The sequence below is a fragment of the Pimephales promelas genome, chromosome 9 (assembly GCF_988280905.1).
Source record: "Pimephales promelas chromosome 9, fPimPro1.hap1.1, whole genome shotgun sequence".
Lineage (NCBI taxonomy): Eukaryota > Metazoa > Chordata > Actinopteri > Cypriniformes > Leuciscidae > Pimephales > Pimephales promelas.
This window is the reverse complement of record NC_142777.1, coordinates 20,555,434-20,576,783: the sequence shown is the minus strand read 5'-3', so window position 1 is coordinate 20,576,783 and position 21,350 is coordinate 20,555,434. Positions and strand designations below refer to the sequence as shown.

The following is a 21,350-nucleotide window of genomic DNA, read 5'->3' as shown; positions in this document are numbered from 1 at the left end:
GGAGGTCTTACGGGCTTGGAACAACATGAGGGTGAGTCATTAATGACATAATTTTCATTTTAATTTTTTGGATAAACTAACCCTTTAAGTTTAAAGGACTCTGTCGCGTTTTCTTTTTGCCAGAAGACTCTCCTCTGTTCTGTATTTTTTTTTTAAATGGCTGACTCCCGAACGTTCGAGATTTAGCTGCTCCATGTCAACCTTTCTCGCTCGTTGTAAGAACTAACCTCGGTCACTCCCTCATCATACATGTGTCAAAGTGGCCGGGGGAACTTTTCTCTATTGAGAAAAAGGCGAGTGAAGCATGTGTACAATTTCCTGCGAAAACCATCCCGCTTGGTCGAAAATATAAACACACATAATAGGCTTACCATGTTGAACAAGGGTAACATGTTTTGGTAGAAGGATTGATAATGTATTGTTTTCACAGAGAAAGAGTGGTCTGGATCCCGTACTGCCACAGACCCTGTTACAAGTACTGGTACAACTATTTCAAAACAAGGTTTCTCTTCTCTTTAACTACAGTAAAGCAAACATATTATTGCCAAAAATATATTTAAAAAAATACTAGTATAAACCAGTTGCAATACGTATAATTACGTTATTATCATTTTATTGTTTCAAAAACAGTAACAATATGTTGTAATAATGTTATAATAAATTTATGTTGTAATAAATTATTTTGTAATTTCAATAAAAATACATTTCTGTTCTGATTATATAGATATATATACAGATTATATATATATATATATATATATATATATATATATATTATTATTATTATACTGCTTTTTGAAACTAACCATACTGATATATATTGTATATATATATTGTTATTTCTTTTTAGATAAGCATGCTGCCCCTAATGCTGTTCAGGCCCATCCTGCACCTAAAACCGACACCTACCGGCCCATCACCAAGAGTGTCTCTGATAATGGCGTATACGGTTTCAGGGTACCTGCTGCCTCTTCTCTTCCTTCTCCTCTGCCCATATCAGCAGCCACACAGCAGAGATCCAGTGAAAGGGAGGCACCACAGAGAGGCAGGAGCACACCTGACATGTAAGAAACATTTTTCAGGCAAACTTTTTTTAAGGACTTTCATATTTGAAAAAGATTTGATCATGCATCTTACAGCAATACTTACTGGCAATATTTGTTTTTCTCTGCACGTCTCCCAGGAATGAGTGGGGACCTCCTGATAGAAAGGTTGACACACGGAAATACAGAGCAGAGCCGAGGAGTATTTTTGACTATGAGCCGGGGAAATCCTCTATTCTAGAGCAAGAAAGAACGGTAATAATCAATGGTTTTTCAATGTTAATATGCTAGAATTTTTGCATGAAAAAGGCCCAGATTGAATGAAGTGAGCTAAATACATTAATTATTTATGCTTTGTTTGACGTTAGCATTTATGAGTCAAGGTTTATGAGGCAGTTTTTCAATTTCAGTTTAGTTTTTGAAAGCACAAACATATTGATCTTAGAATTAATGTCCCGTGACTTAATGAGTATAGACAGATTGTAAACCAGACGCAAGTAATGAAATACTATCAATCGGAGAATCCACAGTGTCAGCGGCGCTTCAGGCATGATGCACCATATCCTGATTGACTGAACTGAGTTGTTCTTATATATTAATGAAATTGTATTGTGAATATACATGGCGACAGTAGTGAAATGATGAGCTTCCTGTATATGTTAAAAGAATCACAAACGTTTGTCCTAATCGAGCGAAAGTGCTTCAGCAAGCTTTTGTAGAGTCACTCAATAGAACACATAAATTGCAAGTCCATTAGAGCGTAATGTGGTCAAGGTCAGTAATAAGGTTAGAGAAACCAATTTGCTCCAGTTGGAGCAGTTTGTCCTTGTCCAGTGAGCACTTGTTATGTGCTGCTGCCCTCTACTGGGTGAAGACATTTTTTCATTTTACATCTGATTGTCACACACCTCAGTTCATCTCTTCCTTTCATCTTCCTCTCCCATTTGCTTTCATTCTCAACACCAGACAAGTAACTTAAGACCTGAGGACTTAGATTTAGAGAATGAGCCATGGTATAAGTTCTTTGCTGAACTGGAGTTTGGGCGGCCGGTAAGTGTGGCTTTGGTTTGGTGCTGCGAGCATGCCGCTTGTGATTGGTGTGGGGTCGGAAAGGTCAGATACATGCTGCACATGCCGTCATCCCGTGATGGTCATGTCTGAAATAACTGGTTGGAATGACCCGACAATTCCGGATGCTGTAACACGTACGATGGGGTTTGATAACAAGCCTCGCTTACTCTTAACAGCATTTTAGTCTTTGCATTTAAAGTCGGCATGAAATCAAATTTGAAAAATCTTCTTTTTTATATGTAATATTGTAGTGTTTGTTATAAATGATTTATCGATGCACTTCATTATTTTTTTTAAAATTCATGTACCCTTGAAATAATCTTTATTCAAATACATTACCCTTCCCTCCCCCATCGAAATGACCTCGCTGTCTTTTGGTCACGTGGAACGGCGAAAGGGTGCAGCCAGAGCCGATGAGGGTGTGGCTATCGGTGCACCGCCTCTCAGAGAATCGCATTCAAATTGTTTGCAACGCTCAACCTCCAACGATCCAATCAATTCCCGAAGGATGAAATCAAGCCCTGCCCTACATTTTTTTTTTCTAATCTCAGAAGCCGTTTCACTTGGATATACGTCACGACAAGGAAAAAACGACAATCTCAACTTCCGTTTCACGCCGACTTTAAGGCTTTGATTTCTTGTTTTTTATGCACATTAAACTCATGCTTAGTGATTTTAAAATCTGTTGTGGAATTAATTTTACTATTATTGCATGACTTTTACTCCTGGCTGGATTTACAAACTAGATGTTTCACTTTTGTCTTACTCTTTGTGCAAGGTGTGTGTAGTTCTGTAGTCTTGGGCTTGGCGTGCTATAGGTTGTGAAAATGTAAAAGCAGATGTAATGCAGTAGTGTTTTTGTTGCATATGTGCAACTTCATTTTGTGGTCGTCACATTGTCATTCAATCTCATCAGTCATGTGACTTTACTTTCTCCCTTGTTATGTCACTGTTTCTCTGCTCCTCCCCTCCTCTATCCCACCTGTGGGTGAAGCCTCCCAAAAAACGTCTTGATTACAATCCAGAAAGCGCACCTCGATTCTGCGCAGAGGTAATGAATGAATGAATGAATCCGATTCAATAAGTGATTGAGTGATTAACTTTTGACTAACTGACTGATTCATTAAGAGAGAGAGAGAGATTGAGATTAATCAAAATAGGCTAATGCCAACCTCACCCAACCTAACATCACTTAACTTCGGTTATACAATAAGCCCATTGTTTCAAGTGGAGCAATACACTATTTGACTATTATAAGCTATTATTTTGGGTCATTCTGGTAATCACCTTCAGAGTAATTAATTTAATTTGCAACCCCCTGCTTCTCACAAAACGAGTGTTTTCCTTTGCCATAACTCTCATCACTCTGATATACATAAATAATGTGCATTTGATTTAAAATAATAATAATAATGTGGATATCAAATTTGTATTAAGACAGGCATACTTTAAAACTATTTCTTTACAAGAGTGACTGTTATATAAAACTTATGCCTTTTGCCTGTATTACAGGGTCATTTTTAGTAGCTTTTTGGACACTACTTACAAGTACTGCAAAACGGCATAGAATAGTGCATAAGTACACAAATTGGGATACAGCTCACGTCATTTTATAATTTTGATTAAATAAACAGTTGGCTGCATATTAGGATGGCATGGTAAATTTGTTTTAAGATCATTCTGGTGAACATCTCTGATCATTATTTAAGTGAAAATGCTGCTGTTTTTAAAAGTAATGGCTGGTGAAAGTGCAGGACATGTGTTCTGCATCTACAGCCATGCCAGCTTCTTCTTCTTTTTTTCTTTTTTTTTTGTCACAATAACATTTTTTTTCTCTTATTCCATTGTTTACTTATAATGAGACACGAGCATTTCCTCCTGGCTCTCATCTGTCGATTTTGTCCATGTGTTTGTAGTAGGTGAAGGATCTATGGACTTGCCCTGTACAGTATCATTTTACATATCCTGCCGTTTCAGTCAGGGGCTTTTTTTTTTGTCATTGTAAATATAGTTTGCTGGCTGTCAACTGGAGAAATTAATTATGAATAAGGGTTGAACTGAACTGGGTAGAAGACGCAACTATCACATGCAAAAGTGGTGCATCTGTGAATTTGCCCTAAAATCTCTAATGACTGTTTTTAAAAATGTGAATTTCTACTGACCACTGTAAGGAAACAATATAACTTAGATGTTGTTGTAGTAACAGTTATGGTTTGAGGAATGCTGTAAATACAAACAAAGAATTGCTAAAAATGGTCACAGAGCAGTCAAATTTGAAGCCGTGTAGTGTGGTTTCAGTCACTCGGAGCTGTATTTATGTTGACTAGTTGTAAATGTGTCACTCTGTGGAGACATTCCTGGTACTGCATGCTTGGGCTACTTTTAAAGAGGGTTAAAAAAACGCAAGGGGCGTCTGCTGCTGTTCTGAAGAGCTGTTCCAGATAACACTGCTCAGAGCTTCAGCAAACAGGAAGATGATTATCTACTCCAGCCATGCGTATAAGGAATTCCCTGCTTTGTTCGACATAGAAACCCTTGTAAGTGATCTAATGCGAATAGCCGTCCTGGGAATTGCTGGGCTTTTCGAAGGACAGCCCCTTGTCACCGTATCCAAACATAAGAAGTTTCACTGTTTTTAACCATTGGTAGAGATTGGTTTGGAGAGCTCTAGGTATCAAGGAACCTGCTGTAACGTAAGTGTGGACGTTAAATGAAGAACTCATCCTGCTCTTTCTTCTTCATCTGTTTCAGACCTCCCTTTATCAGCCATCAACAGGCCTTGATAGGCCATCAAGGTAGGTTTACTGTGTATCAATAACCTCCCAAAAAATTTGGACATACTGTATTTGTCACAAAAATCTATACATTTAATTTAATAGATTTTTTAAAATGATTTTTAAAATGTTTAGAAAATCCTTTAGCAGCAATTTTACTCTTTTACTTCACGGACACTGATTCTGCAGCTCTGCAAATGATAATAAGAGGAGAAGGAAATCTGAACCTGCAACAACTCAGCTCAGGGTTCAGAGCAGCGTGGGCACAACACTAACGTCTATGAGATCACCAGAGTTGCCAAAGAGCAGCAGCACTCAGAGGAATCCCCTCACCAGCCCCAGTTCCCCTGCCGCCACCAGGACTAAAGGTAGACCTCAGACAAACAGTGAAACTTTCATTCACCTTATTGAGAGAATAAGCAACAGGGGAAGGTTCACTGACAGTATTCATTTTGCTCCTTACAGCACAAGCAGAATTTTAAATGACTTTCCCTTTGCATGAATAAAGTTCAATGAATTATTTAGTGTGTACAATCTTGCCCCAGTGTAGTGTAGCATATCAATTGCTTCTTCTTTATCCAAAATTTCTTTCCAGTTTTCTTCCAGGTTATTTTATAAACTTCCTTAACTGTCTCTCCCATAGATCAATTACCTTTTAATGTCTTCTCATGTCTCTTTTTTTACCATGCTGCTTGTGGTGGATATCTAAGGTGGGAATGTGAGCTATATGCACACAGCACATTTAAATGGTCAAAACCATGCTACCTCAGAATCCACATATCAAAACAAAGAGCAAAATGAGGACAGTTTTGTGGCTGACTCAGCTTTCTCAGATGGGTTCTCCAGCCTCCCTGAAGGCTGGAAAAGAGCCCAAGAGATCCCAGAAGACTGGATGATCACAGAGGAGACCACGTCTAAGCTCAAATCCTGGAGTTGTGACGATCTCCTGTCCGAGGGAAAGGAAAATAAAGGGAAAGCCCGTTCAGAAAGCATCGGTTCATTGTTGCACAATGGGGAAGTAGAGGCATCACAATGCAATGACGTCAGAGAGTCTGAGGATCTTAGGGAGAAGATCGGGCACCGCTCAGCCCACGATGCACCAGGTTTCCTTAAACTCTACAAGAAGATGCATCACATCAACCGGCAAGAACTGATAAACTCTACCGTGATCTGCTCTGTGAAAGCTAGGATCCATAAGTATGAGAGCGAACAGCGTAAGGACAGATGCACTGGCATCAAGGGCTGTAACGAAGCAGTGCCTAGGAACATGGTGCACAACAGGATTTCTGAATATGAGAGTCTGATCCAGAAATCCAAATCCATGCCAAATCTTGGAGATGAGTGCCTGATCAGGAGTTCTTTTAGGAGGATCAGCAGCCCCAAGCGCAGCCTCTCTATTGAGTCATTACTGGATGAAGAACCACCGGCCAGGGATCCCCCTGAAGGACGGCCTCAACCCTCCAAGATAAACACCCATGTGCCAATCCACATCCAAGTCACCAGTGACCAATTACAAAACTCTGCCATGCAGAACAACTACTCAGACAGTGAACACGATGCTGTAGTGTCTGATCTTAGTGACTTCATCCAGATTGAGGGCTCATCCTTCTGCAGCGAGAGGGAGTTCGACCTGTGTTCATTTGCCTCCTCAGAGAGCTTCTGCGGATCGGGGCACCAGCATCATTATCACAGGCAGCTTGTGAGCTCCTGCAAGGGCCGCTGCCCGGCTTCCTACACGCGGTTCACCACTATGATCAAGCACGAGAGGGCCAAGCAGGACCGGAGGCAACATTTGCGCGTAGAGGAATCCGAGTTTGGCCTCAGCAAGCTTGCCTTCCTGGTCAGCCCAGTGCCTTTCCGCCGGAAGAACCTGTCACCTTTGAGTTTTTCCCGAATACCAAACTCCAAGATCTGCATGTATGATGCTCTAGATTCTGCCCTAAAAGACATCTACGACCACATCCGCACTGAGAAATGCAGGGGTAGCCTGCCGGACAACACCATCCTCCATAGGTTGCTGGTAGAGTTGCTTCCCGACATTCCTGAGAGGAATTCCTCTCTGCACGTGCTTGGGAGAGGCAGCCCTACAATTCAACTTCGCTCTTACCACTCACAGCCTGATGGCATGCCCAGCCAGGACACTCACCAACCCAAGTACTCACACCTGTCCCATAGTGCCTGTCACAACCATATAGACAGCAACAACAACCAGATGAACCGCAACTCTGAATTCTGCTATCAAGGTGGACTCTACTCATCCATCTCTGATTTCCTAAATACCCTTCGTCCCCTGTGTTTGAGTTCTGCACCTCCACCATTGCATCGTTCCACCTGTGTTTGTTAATGTGCTTGCTTAGGGCAGTGATGTCCCAACCTGCTCCTGGAGGGCCAACATTATGCGGAGTTTAGCTCCAACTTGCCCCAACACATCTGCATGGAAGATTCAGGTAAGCCTGAAGACCTTGATGAGCAGATTCAGGTGTTTAATTGGAGCTAAACTCTGCAGGACAGTGGCCATCCAGAAGTAGGATTGGACACCCCTGGTTTAGTGAAAGGAATCATTATGTTGCAAGGAGCACCAGAGAGCATGACTCACTCCCACATCCTCTGCTTCATCTAATCGTTTATTTTCTCATTTTATCAGATTATTAGATTTTTTCCCCCAAACAATTCTTTAAATTTATTTTCCTACTCCATTCGTCTGTATTTGAGATGCTTTTATGCATTTAAGGTATACATTTTATTAGGTTAATGCATTGTCTGGGAATCAAAACACTAGAGGAACACTACTTTGTGTGTGGGCTTGCCACAAAAGAAATGTAACTTTGTAAAGTTTCAGTCTATATAAATAGATTTAGACAGATGACTTGAGCAGCTGAAGCATGCAATCTAAAAACAGATTTGAGATTTTATTGGCCTAGGAAGAAACATACTCTCTTATCAGTGTTAACACAGTTCACTCTGTCTAATATGATGGTGATTGAGATCACCCTCAGTACCTAAAGTTTTCATTTATTTGTTTTGTGAGAAGGTCAATGTTTATGATTATTTTCTTAACCGTAAAGACATGTGACACTGTATACTTTCGCATAGTTAGTAGTGTTTATAAATGAAGACCGATCAGAGCAATGGGGGGCTTGCCTGCACTTGCCTGCCAGCTAACCATTTGCAGTTCTAGTATAAATACGCAAGATCTATACTGGGGATCTAAGTGGATGGGTATAACATAATTTGTGAGATGATTCTTGGAAGTTGACTTCATTATATGTATATTATTTCTTATTTACAATATTTACTTTTAATTTGTCAATAAAATATGAATATATATATATTTTTCCCACAAATTTCCTTTTGTGTGCATTTCTCTCATCAAGCCCCAAATCATTACTTCTTTTGCTTTTGCTTGTTCCCATGCATGCAATAGTTTTGGATCTCTGTGAGAGTTGTCTTTGAATCAGTTTACTTCTCTATTTTTTCTAGATCAGGACACATCCAGAGAATACTCTTACCCTGATGTGGGAAGCCACACACAACAGAGCAGAAGACAAACCCCTGAAGTCAGAGAGGTAAGTCTGTAATGTTCTTGAAAAATTATAGTAAAAACTCCAATATTTTTTCTAAGCTTTGGTCAAATTGTGAATAAACCCAACTAATGAGAACATGTATTAAAGTTTGATTACTCTGCTTCGTTCACTTGACAGAAACTGTCAGCCAGAGCAATATATGACTTCAAAGCACAGACAGCGAAGTAAGAACAACTTGCAAACCATGTCACCGGTTTCTGTTCTTATTGCATTTGATGTGCTACAATCAACTAGTACACTTTCATGTATTATTTATGTCTTTCCTTTGCATGTCATTTTGTTATTCCTCCACGTGGAATATAGTTAACTTATTATTTTTTTTTTCTCTCAGAGAGCTGACGTTTAAGAAAGGAGATACGGTATACATCACTCGGCAGATAGATAATAACTGGTATGAGGGAGAATATCGTGGCCATATGGGTATCTTCCCCATCTCATATGTTGAGGTGCGTACTTTAGTAATATATATTTTTAGCTAATGGAAACTCTATATATTTATACTGTTAATTATTGGTATTCTTATTAACTATCTTCTGAAGTAGCCTGATTTCTCCTCCGATTTCTGTGCCTCTTTACAGAAAATCCCTCCTTCAGAGAGACATCAGCCAGCGAGACCTCCTCCTCCAACCCAAAGCAGAGAAATTGGAGAAGCAATTGCCCGCTACAACTTTAATGCTGATACTAATGTGGAACTTTCATTAAGAAAAGTAAACATTTTCTTAGTACTGATGTCATAAATATGACAGCAACTGCTCATTAATCCACTCCTTAAAGGGATAGTTTACCTCATAATGAAAATGTTATCATCACTTGCTCACCTTTGAGTTGTTCCATGAGTTGTTCAATGCAATCAAACTGTCTGGTTACCAACATTCTTCAAAATATCTTCTTTTGTGTTCAACAGAAGAAATAAACTCAGATTTGGAACAACTTGAGGGTTAGCATTTTGAAGTCAACTATCTCTGTCTTTTGCTAAATAATTCTCACTTTTACTAAATGCTAATGTTCTGAACTCTAACATTGTACCTTAACCAAATAAGAAGAAAGTGCCAAGACATAAAACACTGTAAAAAAACTAAACTTTTGCCCCAGCCAGCCACAGCTTCATCACATAGTTGTATACAAAATATCAAATACGTTGTATTTGGTTATAATTTTGTCATTTTTTACTGCATTTTTGTATTCGATCCACCAGATATACATCACACCTTATATCTTGTTATGGTGTCTTCCAGGGCGAGCGTGTTATTCTGGTGCGGCAGGTGGATAAGAACTGGTTTGAGGGCAAGATTCAAGGTACAAACAAACAAGGGATTTTTCCAGTGTCTTATGTGGACGTCGTTAAGAAGACCACAGTACAAAGTACTGGTCAGCCTCCTGGGCCCAATATACCCACCAACTACTCCAGTGACAGACTGAACAGTAGGGTATGTTTTCAGCTGGAATATTTTTCCTAAAACTGTACTTAAAGGGTTTAAACCAGTTTAAGGGTCTAAAAATGATCACATGAGGTTTTAATCATTGTGAATAAAGATATCTGAATTTCAAGGAATCTCACTTATATCCGTAATATATATTCTGATCCAGTTAAGTGACTTTATGATCTTTCTAGGTAAATCCTGACTTATACTTTAAATACATATGATCCTTGCCGACAAACGGTGGCGTCAGAGGCAGTAAAACCTCTCATTTATATCATATTACTCGCATTGCCATAGGTCATGTACATCACTATCAGTGTCAACAAGGTGGCAAGTACAAAATTAATCCTTTCTCAGATGGCAACTGTCCCAATGCCAAAATAGATCACCTCTGTCATCTTTAGATTACCTTTGGCTTGTTGTGTAAAATAAGCCTGAGTTTAGATTAAATGCCCTTGAGTTGTAATTCCATCTAAAGAACAAAGAAGTAAAGGCTTATTCCTTCGTTCACATTAGCCGAGTTCAGCAGGATTAGATCAGATTTATCACACATCCTGCCAGTATCCAGTATAGGCTAATTACAACTTGGATATGACCTGCTGAGCTATACATGTGCTACTCGGCTCTTGCTGTTACTGAAAGGGATATTTCTGTAAAGGTGAACTAATGTGAATGGACTGCACTAGTATCTTGCTTTTTCTTATTATAGCAAACATTGTTGCAGATACACTTCAACTTTGTACTACATAGAAGGACAAGTATTTTGACAATCAAGTCACACATAAAAGATGAATATTATTGCATTAGATAACACGATATCAAACCAATGTAATTTATCTATTAATGAGATTAAATGATAAATCAACAGATATACAGTTTTTGAAAGAACTATTCTATGATCACTAAGGCTACATTTATGTGATAAAATGCAGATAAGATAAAATAAATAGAGTAATATTGTGAATCTTATTACAATTTAAAATTACTGTTTTGAATTTTTATATATTTTAAAACAATTTACATTTTTTATATATTTTAATATATTAGAAAAAATAGAAAATGTTTTCTAAAGGTAAGTAATGAAGCTGAATTTTCAGCATCATTACTTACCTTTAGAAAACATTGAAATAGGCTGATTTGGTGCTCAATTAACATTTTCTATTGTTATCCATGTTAAAAACAGCAGAGCTGGTTACTATTTTTGTGGAAACTGTGATAATGAACAGAAAGTTTGAAGGAAATAGAAATGTTTTGCCACAATGTAAAAGTCTTACAGAAATCATACTGATCCCAAACATTTTAACAGTTGTGTACTCTTCAGAATTAAGCATGTTTAGACACTTTCTAGTTGTCAAACATAAGTGCAAACACAGCTTACATTTGTAAAAACATTTTTGAGTAATTCACAAATATCAAGCATCGCGTTAGTTCTGGCAGGCCAGGTCAGCCAAGCTCACATCAGCTGATAGCCAGGTGTTCCTGACATGTTCCTATCCAGTGACTGCATACATCACAGCAGCACATATAAACTCCTATTCCTTCAGCATTTCCGCCGTAGCATCGCTATCCAACCCCAACTCCACCCAACGGAATCTTTAATCATTCGGACTATTTTGTTTTTCCCGTACAATTCAATTCAATGCAAGCCTATCATGTATTTGTATTTTCACATCTCATGAAATTGAGGCATAGCTGGATGGACAAGCGTAGGAGTTTTGCCCAGAACAGGACCATACCGCCAATACTAACTGTATAATTGTTATAAATTTATATACTTGGCAATGTGGTCCAGACTGAAACACACCTAATTGTCTCATTTTTGTTCAGTGACTTTATTTATTTATTTATTTATTTTATTTTTTTTTTTTCATTTAAATTTTACCAATACTCTTATTGCTGGTTTACAGTTACATTTGCTATGACCTCTCAGTGACCTTTTTGTTGTTTCCACCTCACAAATAAATACAGACAGTGAATGTACTCTAAAAATGATTAATTATGGCATATCCTTCCTTGTAGCTCATGTCTTTTGTCTTAGGCCTGTTTCCCCACATACTTTGTCTGCGGAGCCTTTACGGAACTTGAGTGCTTGACTGCAACAAGCTTTCACAATGACAGCATTTCTGCTATCTAGCAGAACTATGACTGTATTCTGAAAATAAAGTGCCTTCTAGGATATTACATTAATCATTTATTTTGATAATGGCCATACATTATGTGAAATCTAATTTAGATGATGAATGGGATTATATTTACATCCAAATAGTAAATAATCTACACATAATGGAACTCAAACACAAACTGAATACTGAATAGAACGTTCTTTTTTCGTACCATGCTTTTCTAGGTTGTATTTTCTAGTAACAATTCACTTTCACTATCTTTCCCAGCGTGTATCATCACTATCACTTTCTGTTTCTCCTCTCTCCTTCTTTCTCTTAAGCTGTCATCTGCTCGTACCCTCCACAACTCTCCATCCCCAACTGTCCGTCCATTCTCCTCATCCTCTCCTAGTCCACAAAGAGCCGCACACCTTCAGGCCATCACCAGCGAGTGGTTGGCCCTCACTCTGGGTCTGTCTCCTTCAGGAACCCCTGCCCCTACACCTCCACCCTTCCCTTCCAATTTCCAGCCATACTATGAAGTATTGGAGTCTGCCATCTCCCCTTCTCCCGGGTCTTCCATACTGAGCCGCTCTCCTGCCCTCACTCCTCGCAACTTCACTCCTGTGCTCAAAGAGGGCCACTTCATTCCCATCTCCTCCCCAAAGTCTTACATGTCCCCCGAACCCAGCCTGTCACCTCAACCTTATCTAACCTCCACCTCCTTCACTCCTTCGCCCATATCACCCGTATTTGACGCCAGCCCCAGGTCTGGCAGTGTCATAGAGATCCTCTCCAGTCAAAAATCAGATTTACCCGAGAAGGAACTGCACTTGTTCTCGGATCACCATTATAAACCTGGCCAGACAGGCCCCCCTAAATTGCATAGCCCTATTGACTTGGTTGTTTTTGATGCCCACGAATCTCCATTGGATATTCTGTCACCAAAAGAACCCGAGGATGATATCTGTGAGGAATTAGTTTCAATCATTAAAGCCAGCCAATCAAAGGGCACATTCGTAGAAGAGGAGGAATTGTATTGCCAGGAACCAGATATAATGGAAAAGCTACCCAGACTGTATATAGAGGAAGAGCCAAAAGAAGACAACAGCTTCTTAAACGAACCCCTGACATCAAATACGTTTGCTCCAGTCCAACCCGCCCAGAGTGAGGGTTCAGACATTGAGGTAGTGCTTGGAGTGTGGTTATACTGCCCAAATGAAAAGCCAAAATAAATTTCCTTAAAAGAGAGGAGTGTGATTTTAGATGATCAAATGTTAAAGGAGTAGTTCACCCAAAAATTTTAATTCTTTCATCATTTGGTCACCCCCATATTGTTCCAACACCATAGCTCTAAACCCATAAGATCATAAATTAATCTTTAGAAAACAAATTAAGAATTGTTTTAAGGTTTCTGTGCCTCCCTTTGAAAGTCTGTGTAACCAAAATTTAGAATATCAAAAAAAGGTCATAGAGCTGTTGTGAAATGAAACCATAAGAATTGAGCGTTTAATCCAAATCTTGTGAAAAGACATGATCATTTTATATGCTGAACAGATTTAATTTAGGCTTTTGTTTAGACCTAAAAAATGATCGACACACATACGTAGAGCACAAAACATATGTGTGTTGCACGAGATTCAATGAGGTTTGTTGTTGCGCGACATGCATGTGACGCACACACAAGCGTCTGTTTTTACCATAGATGATGCACTTTATGTAATCTTTATGTGAATAAAAGCCAAAATTAAATCAAATACTGTAGCACATATAAAATGATCATATCTCTTTACAAGACTTTGATTAAACCACTCAGTTCATATGGATTCATTTTACAACTTCTATGACCTTTCAATGGACAAACAGAAATTTCTCAGGTTTAAAATAAAATATTTTAATTTGTGTTTTTAACATTAAAAATGGCATATGTGTTTGGAATGACATGAGGGAGTAATGATGACAGAATTTACATTTTTGGGTGAACTACCCCTTTAAATTCAATGATTTTGTAACAAACAATGGAGTGCTCAGATTCTTATTAATTTCAATTATCATAATTTTTGTCGTTCATGGCAGTAAAAATGCACACTTCACCTTTAAACCCTGAAGCATCTGTAGAGAATTACAAATATATTTAGCATGTATAGCTGTTTTAGTCTCCACATTAGCAGGGTGAGGTTTCCCAGAATGCCTCTCCATATCTCTCTCCCTCCCGTCCTCACAGATATCATTGCAGTTCACACAGCCCTCGTCGGCTAAGTACTCTCCCCCTTCCCCGCGCTACACCCCCCCATTGCCTGGGGTTTCACAGTCGCCCCCTCTCTCTGCCAAACTGTTCTCTCGACAGGACCTCCGCTCCCCAAAGGTCAAGGTAAAGACAAGCTGCTTGCTAGTGACTGTCGCAGTGCTAATCATCCTCTACCCTGCCCCTTAGTCTTGCCACTCCGTAATACAGACACTAACATTCCCTATTAAAGTGACCTATATAACTTGAAGCACAATTTAGTTCATTTGGCATGCAGTGAATTATTTCAGTTATATGGGAAGCTAGAATCATAATTATTAGTAAGTCGTAGACATATTTAAATCACCCAACCCTTTTAAATTCACTACTCATAACCCCACGATCCTTTAAATTTGCTTTATAGGCCTTCCCCTGTTAGCTCTGTCCACTGGCATGGGAGGGAACAAACAAACAAACAAACAAGTAGCGCTCATTATGGATGGTTGGGCAACTGAGTAAATAATGAGACATTTTGACCAAAAATAAAGTAGGCCTATATTCACTCATTAATGTTGATCCATAATATATAGGCTACCATTCAAAAGTCAAGGTTGGTAAGATGTTTTTGAAAAATGTACTGTATCTTATGCTCGCCAAGGTCATATTTATTCAATTTCTTATGATAATAAATGTTGAAAACAGTTCTGCTGCTTAGTATTTTTGGGTAACACTTTATTTTACGACCCGCAAATAACTTTGTAAGTACACTGAAATTACGGTGTACGTTTCGGTAATTATAGTGTACTGTAGGTATAAGGGAATAATATGTTAAGTTTGGGGTAATAAAGGGGTAACAAGCAGATATACAAGCAAATTATTTAATTAGTTAAAAAATTATATATATATATATATATATATATATATATATATATATATATATATATATATATATATATATAAAATATATTTATAGACAAAAAATAAATTTATTGGCTTTTCTTACTAGATTACTTAATGTTAAGTCAAAATAATTTTTTTTTGCTATGATTTTAATTTAGACCGTACCATGTGGTAACAGGCAAATATACTGTGTAATTAAAACGTTTTTTTGTTTGTTTGTTTGTTTTTTTATAACAGTACCTTTCTCTGTGATTACAGTGCAAATAGTGTTGTTTCGTATTGCTATATAGTAAGTAGCGTTTGTTACCCCCTTGTTCTGTGTAGTTACAGGGTAAGTGTAACTCCTGCGGGCTGTATTAAAGTGGTGCTTGTTACGCCTTTATTACCCAAAACTTAACATATTGTTCCCTTATACCTACACGGAAGTACACTATAATTACAGAAACGTACACCATAATTTCAGTGTACTTACACAGTTGTTTGCGGGGCGTAAAATAAAGTGTTACCTATTTTGGTAAAAAAAAAAAAAAAACGCAATTTTCAGGACCCTTGGATTAAAATGAAGTCAAATAGCTTTTGTTGTTGTTGTAGCAATGTAAAAGTATTTACTGTCACTTCCAATCAATCGGTCCCACTTTATATTAAGTGGCTTTAAATACTATGTACTTACATTGAAGTTACTACTTTGATACATTGTGTACATACATGTTTTTACATTGTACTTATATTTTGAAAATACCTGCATGTAATTACAACTGTAATTAATTGATGTAATTACATTTGTAATTACACAGTTGACCCTTCCCTTACACCTTAACTCACCCTGATACCTACCCATACCACAACACCTGTCCCTAACCTTACCCATATCACACCTCAATAGCAGCAAAAGTGTTTTACTATACAACCTGAACACAATAAGTACATTGTACTTATTTTACTATGTAAGTACATAGTACTTAAAGCCACTTAATATAAAGTGGGACCCAATCAATTTACTGCATCCTTGCTGAATTTTATCTTACTGACCCCAAACTTTTGAACGGTAGTGTATCTTTTTGTAACTTGTGTTTGTATATGACTGCACCTAACCATCATTTCAGCTTCTCCTGGTTCTGGTTCTTTCAGTCTGTTTTAAGGCGTGATGTTGTGGTTGTTGGTAAGCCCCCTCGTAGCCCTGTGATGTCTAGGAGGTCCTGCGGATCGCCTGTTAGAGGTCAAAACTTTTCACCATCTCATAGGGTAGGGAGTATGTGCACCTTGTGTGACTCAAGGGAAATTCAATTTTCTCTCATTTCAAAGTATCCCTGCACAACGCATAATGTCATTCACTGTACAGTATTTGATCTGGGAATTCACAGATTTAAAGGGTTAGTTCACCCAAAAATGACAATTCTGTCAGTATTTACTCACCCTCATGTTGTTCCAACCCCGTAAGACCTTCGTTCATCTTCGGGAACACAAATTAAGATAATTTTGATGAAATCTGAGAGCTGGATCACTCCTCCATACTAGTCCATAGGCTTCTTGAGGGATAGAAACTTGCCGGCCTTGAAAAATGATTAAAGACATCTTTAAAATAGTCCAAGTGCTTCAGTGGCTCAATCTTAACTTTATCAAGTGACGAGAATACTTTTTGTGCGCAAAAACAAACAAAACTAACGACTTTGTTTCAAGTATTCACTTCCTTCTCTATGGACCTCTAGTCAGTTAACGTAGTGTGATTGAGTAGAGCTACGTCACACGTAGGCTCACTATTGGCCGACGCTGGTCATGTGTGTGATGGGTGTCAATAAACAATACAATAAACGAAGCTTACACTATTAAACTAGTAACCTGACTCAAGGCAGAGAGAGTAGAAGTAAATTAATAGTTGAAATAAAGTCGTTTTTTGCGCACAAAAAGTGTTCTCGTCATTTGATAAACTTAAGATTGAGCCACTGTAGTCACTTGGACTATTTTAACGATGTCTTTAATACATTTTCGAGGCCAGCAAATTTCTATCCCTCAAGAAGCCTATGGACTAGTATGGAGGAGTGATCCAGCTCTCAGATTTCATCAAAAATATCTTAATTTGTGTTCTCTTACGGGGTTGGAACAACATGAGAGTGAGTAAATACTGACAGAATTTTTATTTTTGGGTCAACTAACCCTTTAAGTGAAATTCTTTCCATTTTTGCTGCCATAGCTGGATATAATGATATTATGATAGACTTTAAACTGCCTTATTATATAATTTGGTCAGTGTCTGGTCACATGATGCTTCAGTATGTAGTAATATTCAATATACAGTACAATATGGTAGAATGCTTAGTCATGAATGAGGGATACTCTTAACACCATGGCCTTGTCTGTTTATGCATTAGTGCATTTTGTGGTCAAGAAAATAACATTTAATTCCTAACTGTGCCGTAGAGTGATAACATTTTGTTTGTTCTGCATGTTGAAATGTGTCTGGAAGTTGTTTTCCTGCATGTCCATGACTTCTTGGATCACAGACTGTGGATTTTGACAGCCTTTCTTGTTTTTTTTGTGGCTCAAGAAGCTGAAGAGATTGGCTTGCTCATGCAGCATTGGTTTAAGCCATGTACTGTATTGAGATTGTTTGGGGTGTCTGGATAACTCTTGGGAATGTCCCAATGATCTTTCCTGTGTACACAGCTTAAACAAGGTGTACTCCCCAGGGCCAGGCAAGCAGCCTATTCCCCACATTTCCTTCCAAAAAAGGGGAGTACAGTCCTCGTTTTCAGGATTTAAGGCATTTCTCAGCCGTTTCTAAATCCATAAACACATTTTAGAGAATGTGTTGTTTGATGGCGTAGAAACCCTGAATTTGAGCCCTGGTAGTCCTGGATCTCATAAGTATTTGACAAAAATACAATTTCTCTCCCTTTTTTTCATGATAAAACGTTTGTGGGTTTGATCATGAACATAGTTCAGATACACAGCTGATCCAGGTCTGGCCTCAGGCTTTGCATTAATGGTTCTTATTGAGCACAGTGGAACTCAGCATCAGATACCGCAGAATAAAAGACGGAAACATTTAAATGGCCTTTCATGGTTTCTCTTTTTCAGTCCCAGAGACAAGCATATGTTCATGATCCTCTTCAAGGTGTTGGAGAAGCGTGAGTATCTCAAGTTTTTTCTCTATGTTTTTCTTCACCAGTGCATATATTGTAAAATTTTGTTTTATTGTAACATTACTTCATTGTGGGATTTGGCCAGTATATTACTCAATATAACCTAATGTAAAGTACACACTTAAAGAGCCTTTCCTCTTGCAGATTTCAAGCCCTGTATAACTACATGCCACGAAATGAAGATGAGCTGGAACTGAAGGAGGGGGATGTTGTTGACGTCATGGAGAAATGTGATGATGGATGGTTTGTGGGTAAGAATGTAAACTGTCATTTTTGTTGCTTGTTACTACACAAGGAGTGTTTTAGTGATGTTCACTTATTTGCCACTAGCTGGCGCTATTCTCCAATATATATATATATATATATATATATAATGTCAATAATGGATTTATGGATAAATAACAAGAGGGATTCATATTAAAATATTGTTTTACCTAATAATGTATACTTAGATAAATTTTTATGCCTGCCTCATTCTATATATTTTATATGTATTTTTAGGAACGTGCAGGAGAACCAAATTTTTCGGAACCTTTCCTGGGAACTATGTGAAGCGGCTGTAAATGGACACTTCTAATACACATCTCTGATGGTCATACATATACTGAGGGGAGATGGACAATGTCACCTACAGTTTCCTGCTGGAAATAGCATGACATGTTCCAGTCATCAACCTGTTGGACTGATGGAAAAAGAAGCCAATGGCCTTGAAGGGGGTTAATGCACCATTCATGCAATTTGGCTCAAATATGTTGACACCATTATGTTAATTAAGAATTTCAGTAAATGCTTTAAAACATTTGGTTGCAAACATTTTTCTCATAGTTGAAAAAATCAGTAGGCTCAACGCCTAGTTAAGCTGATGAATTTCAACTATATGAGTTCTCAAGTGCCCTGTTTATCTTCATTGGGAGGGTAAAATACAGGTGAGGAATGATCTACGGGTCCCCTTCTGTACGCTGGACCTGATGTCTGATCTGATCTAGACCGTGTAGATTGAACAGTATTGCAGTGTCATGTTTGCGTCAGGCAGTGGATTAACCATTCCTGCCAACATGAATGTTGTTTTTACTATGAAAACTCTCTGGTTCAGAAGAAAGACCTCCGGTTTTCTAGGGCTCTATGTTCTTCCTCCAGACATTCCTTTAAGGATTTGAAGGATTTTACAGATAAGAGAAAAATATTTTTGATGTTTTTCAATCTACAGAGAGAACGTTTTTAAGAATGCAGTATCCCTCACAAAAGGCGTTTTGGCAAAAGTGGGCATGTTAACCGTCGTAAACTGACTCTTATTAATGTCTCTACTGCCTATAATAAATATTTCCGTGTTGGGTGACCTTGCACATCACTTTTGGTTTACACACTGTAATCTATTTATGGCCAATTATAGGAGCACATGATGTCATAATTACTAAACTGCAATTGGCAGCCATGTATTTTGTATATGTCGTCTTCCGATTCTTCAAATTGGTTTAATTTGAGTGAGGAAATGTACATGAAAATCTATTTTTGTTTATTTGATTATTCAGCAAACATTTTTCTTTATGATATACTTAAAGGGTTAGTTCACCCGAAAATGAAAATTATGTCATTAATGACTCACCCTCACGTCGTCCCAAGCCCGTAAGACCTCCGTTCATCTTCGGCACACGGTTTATACGGTATACTGTCCTTGTCCAGAAAGGAAATGAAGACATCATCAAAGTAGTCCATGTGACAACAGTGGGTTAGAATTTTTGAAGCATCGAAAATACATTTTGGTCAAAAAATAACAAAAACGACGACTTTATTCAGCATTACTATATTCTCTTCCGGTTCTGTTGGCGAGTCATTAATGACATACTTTTCATTTTTGGGTGAACAAACCCTTTAATATATTGTTAATCGTTCACTTTCTATGTCTTTGATCTGTTCAGCACAATGAGTACCCTCACATTCAAATGTTCAATCTTCCTGTGAGACTGTATGACTAACAGTTTTATTCCAGTTGGTAAAGCAAGAAATGTAAATGTGTCAGTCAATAGAAACATGAACCAATAATATATGTGATTTAGGCAATATTATACCTCATGGAATTATGCAGTTTCTGTGTTGTCACTATGCTTAATGTACCTGTAACATCCTGCGCATGTTGTTTCATAAAGAACTGTTCGTCAGTGCAAACTCAATGTACCAGTATGAGAATTTATTAAGAGATGCGTATGGTTGTACAGAGCAATATTTGAAGAGTTCAGATGCAAAAGCCTCTAAGTGCCATTTGAAATTTTCTTCTAGAATGATCATTTTTATCAAGCTTGTATATTTAAGTTCAGTAATTTCACTTAAATGGCAATAATAATTACCTATAATTTTTTTTAAAGTGAAATTACTGAACTTAAATATACAAGTTTGATAAAAATCATCATTAAAGAAGAAAATTTCAAATGGCATTTAGAGGCTTTTGCATCTGAACTCTTCATTTCCACCTTGCTCTGAGCTGTCACCCAGTGTCACCCATTCTTAAGCAATAGCTGATCAGAAGTGAAGTTAACTGGGCTGTTCGATGGTGCATAACTCAACTACATCATTTATGTGATAACACGGATACTTGTTACATTTTTAATAATGCATGTTTAAGAAACAAATGTTTATAAAGTACAGAACATGTTCATTCAATTAAACCTAGAATAATTCTGGCTTTGAACTTTTGGTGCTAGAGTGTGTGATGGATTCTGATTGGATGAAAACTGACTAATTTTACTGGTCAAGAATAGACACTGAATTATATAAAGACATGACTTGCAAAGTGCTAAACTATTGTAAACTAAACTCATATATATATATATATATATATATATATATATATATATATATATATATATATATATATATAATTAGACTCCAAAAAGTAAAAGCAATCAATATTTTTAAAGTCTTTCTTGGCCTTTTCTTTCTCTGTGCAAAAGTACATGAATAAAGTCATATATTTTCTTAGTGTTATTCACAGTCTCCGTAAAAATAATTGTGCTATCCTGGACATCATCCTTCTGCTAGCAATCTAGTCCCTGCAGACCGTCCAGTCTATAAACAGCCACACCATGTCCTGGAGTTG

At 37.8% G+C, this 21,350-nt stretch overlaps 1 protein-coding gene across 1 annotated transcript in view; it reads left to right on the top strand.

Annotated features, from left to right (window-relative positions):
* The window catches only part of sorbs2b (sorbin and SH3 domain containing 2b), a 53,371-nt gene extending 32,429 nt beyond the window's left edge, over positions 1-20,942 (top strand). The window contains 20 exon segments of the mRNA XM_039648910.2: positions 431-502; positions 851-1,064; positions 1,184-1,298; positions 2,010-2,093; positions 3,109-3,165; positions 4,866-4,909; positions 5,078-5,256; positions 5,599-7,131; positions 8,369-8,454; positions 8,590-8,636; positions 8,804-8,918; positions 9,051-9,179; positions 9,708-9,899; positions 12,337-13,182; positions 14,164-14,208; positions 14,211-14,366; positions 16,248-16,361; positions 18,195-18,244; positions 18,404-18,510; positions 18,761-20,942. Coding sequence (XP_039504844.2) covers positions 431-502; positions 851-1,064; positions 1,184-1,298; positions 2,010-2,093; positions 3,109-3,165; positions 4,866-4,909; positions 5,078-5,256; positions 5,599-7,131; positions 8,369-8,454; positions 8,590-8,636; positions 8,804-8,918; positions 9,051-9,179; positions 9,708-9,899; positions 12,337-13,182; positions 14,164-14,208; positions 14,211-14,366; positions 16,248-16,361; positions 18,195-18,244; positions 18,404-18,510; positions 18,761-18,822 — 4,247 coding nt within the window. The 3' untranslated portion in view covers positions 18,823-20,942.
* Positions 20,943-21,350: the final 408 nt, after the last annotated feature.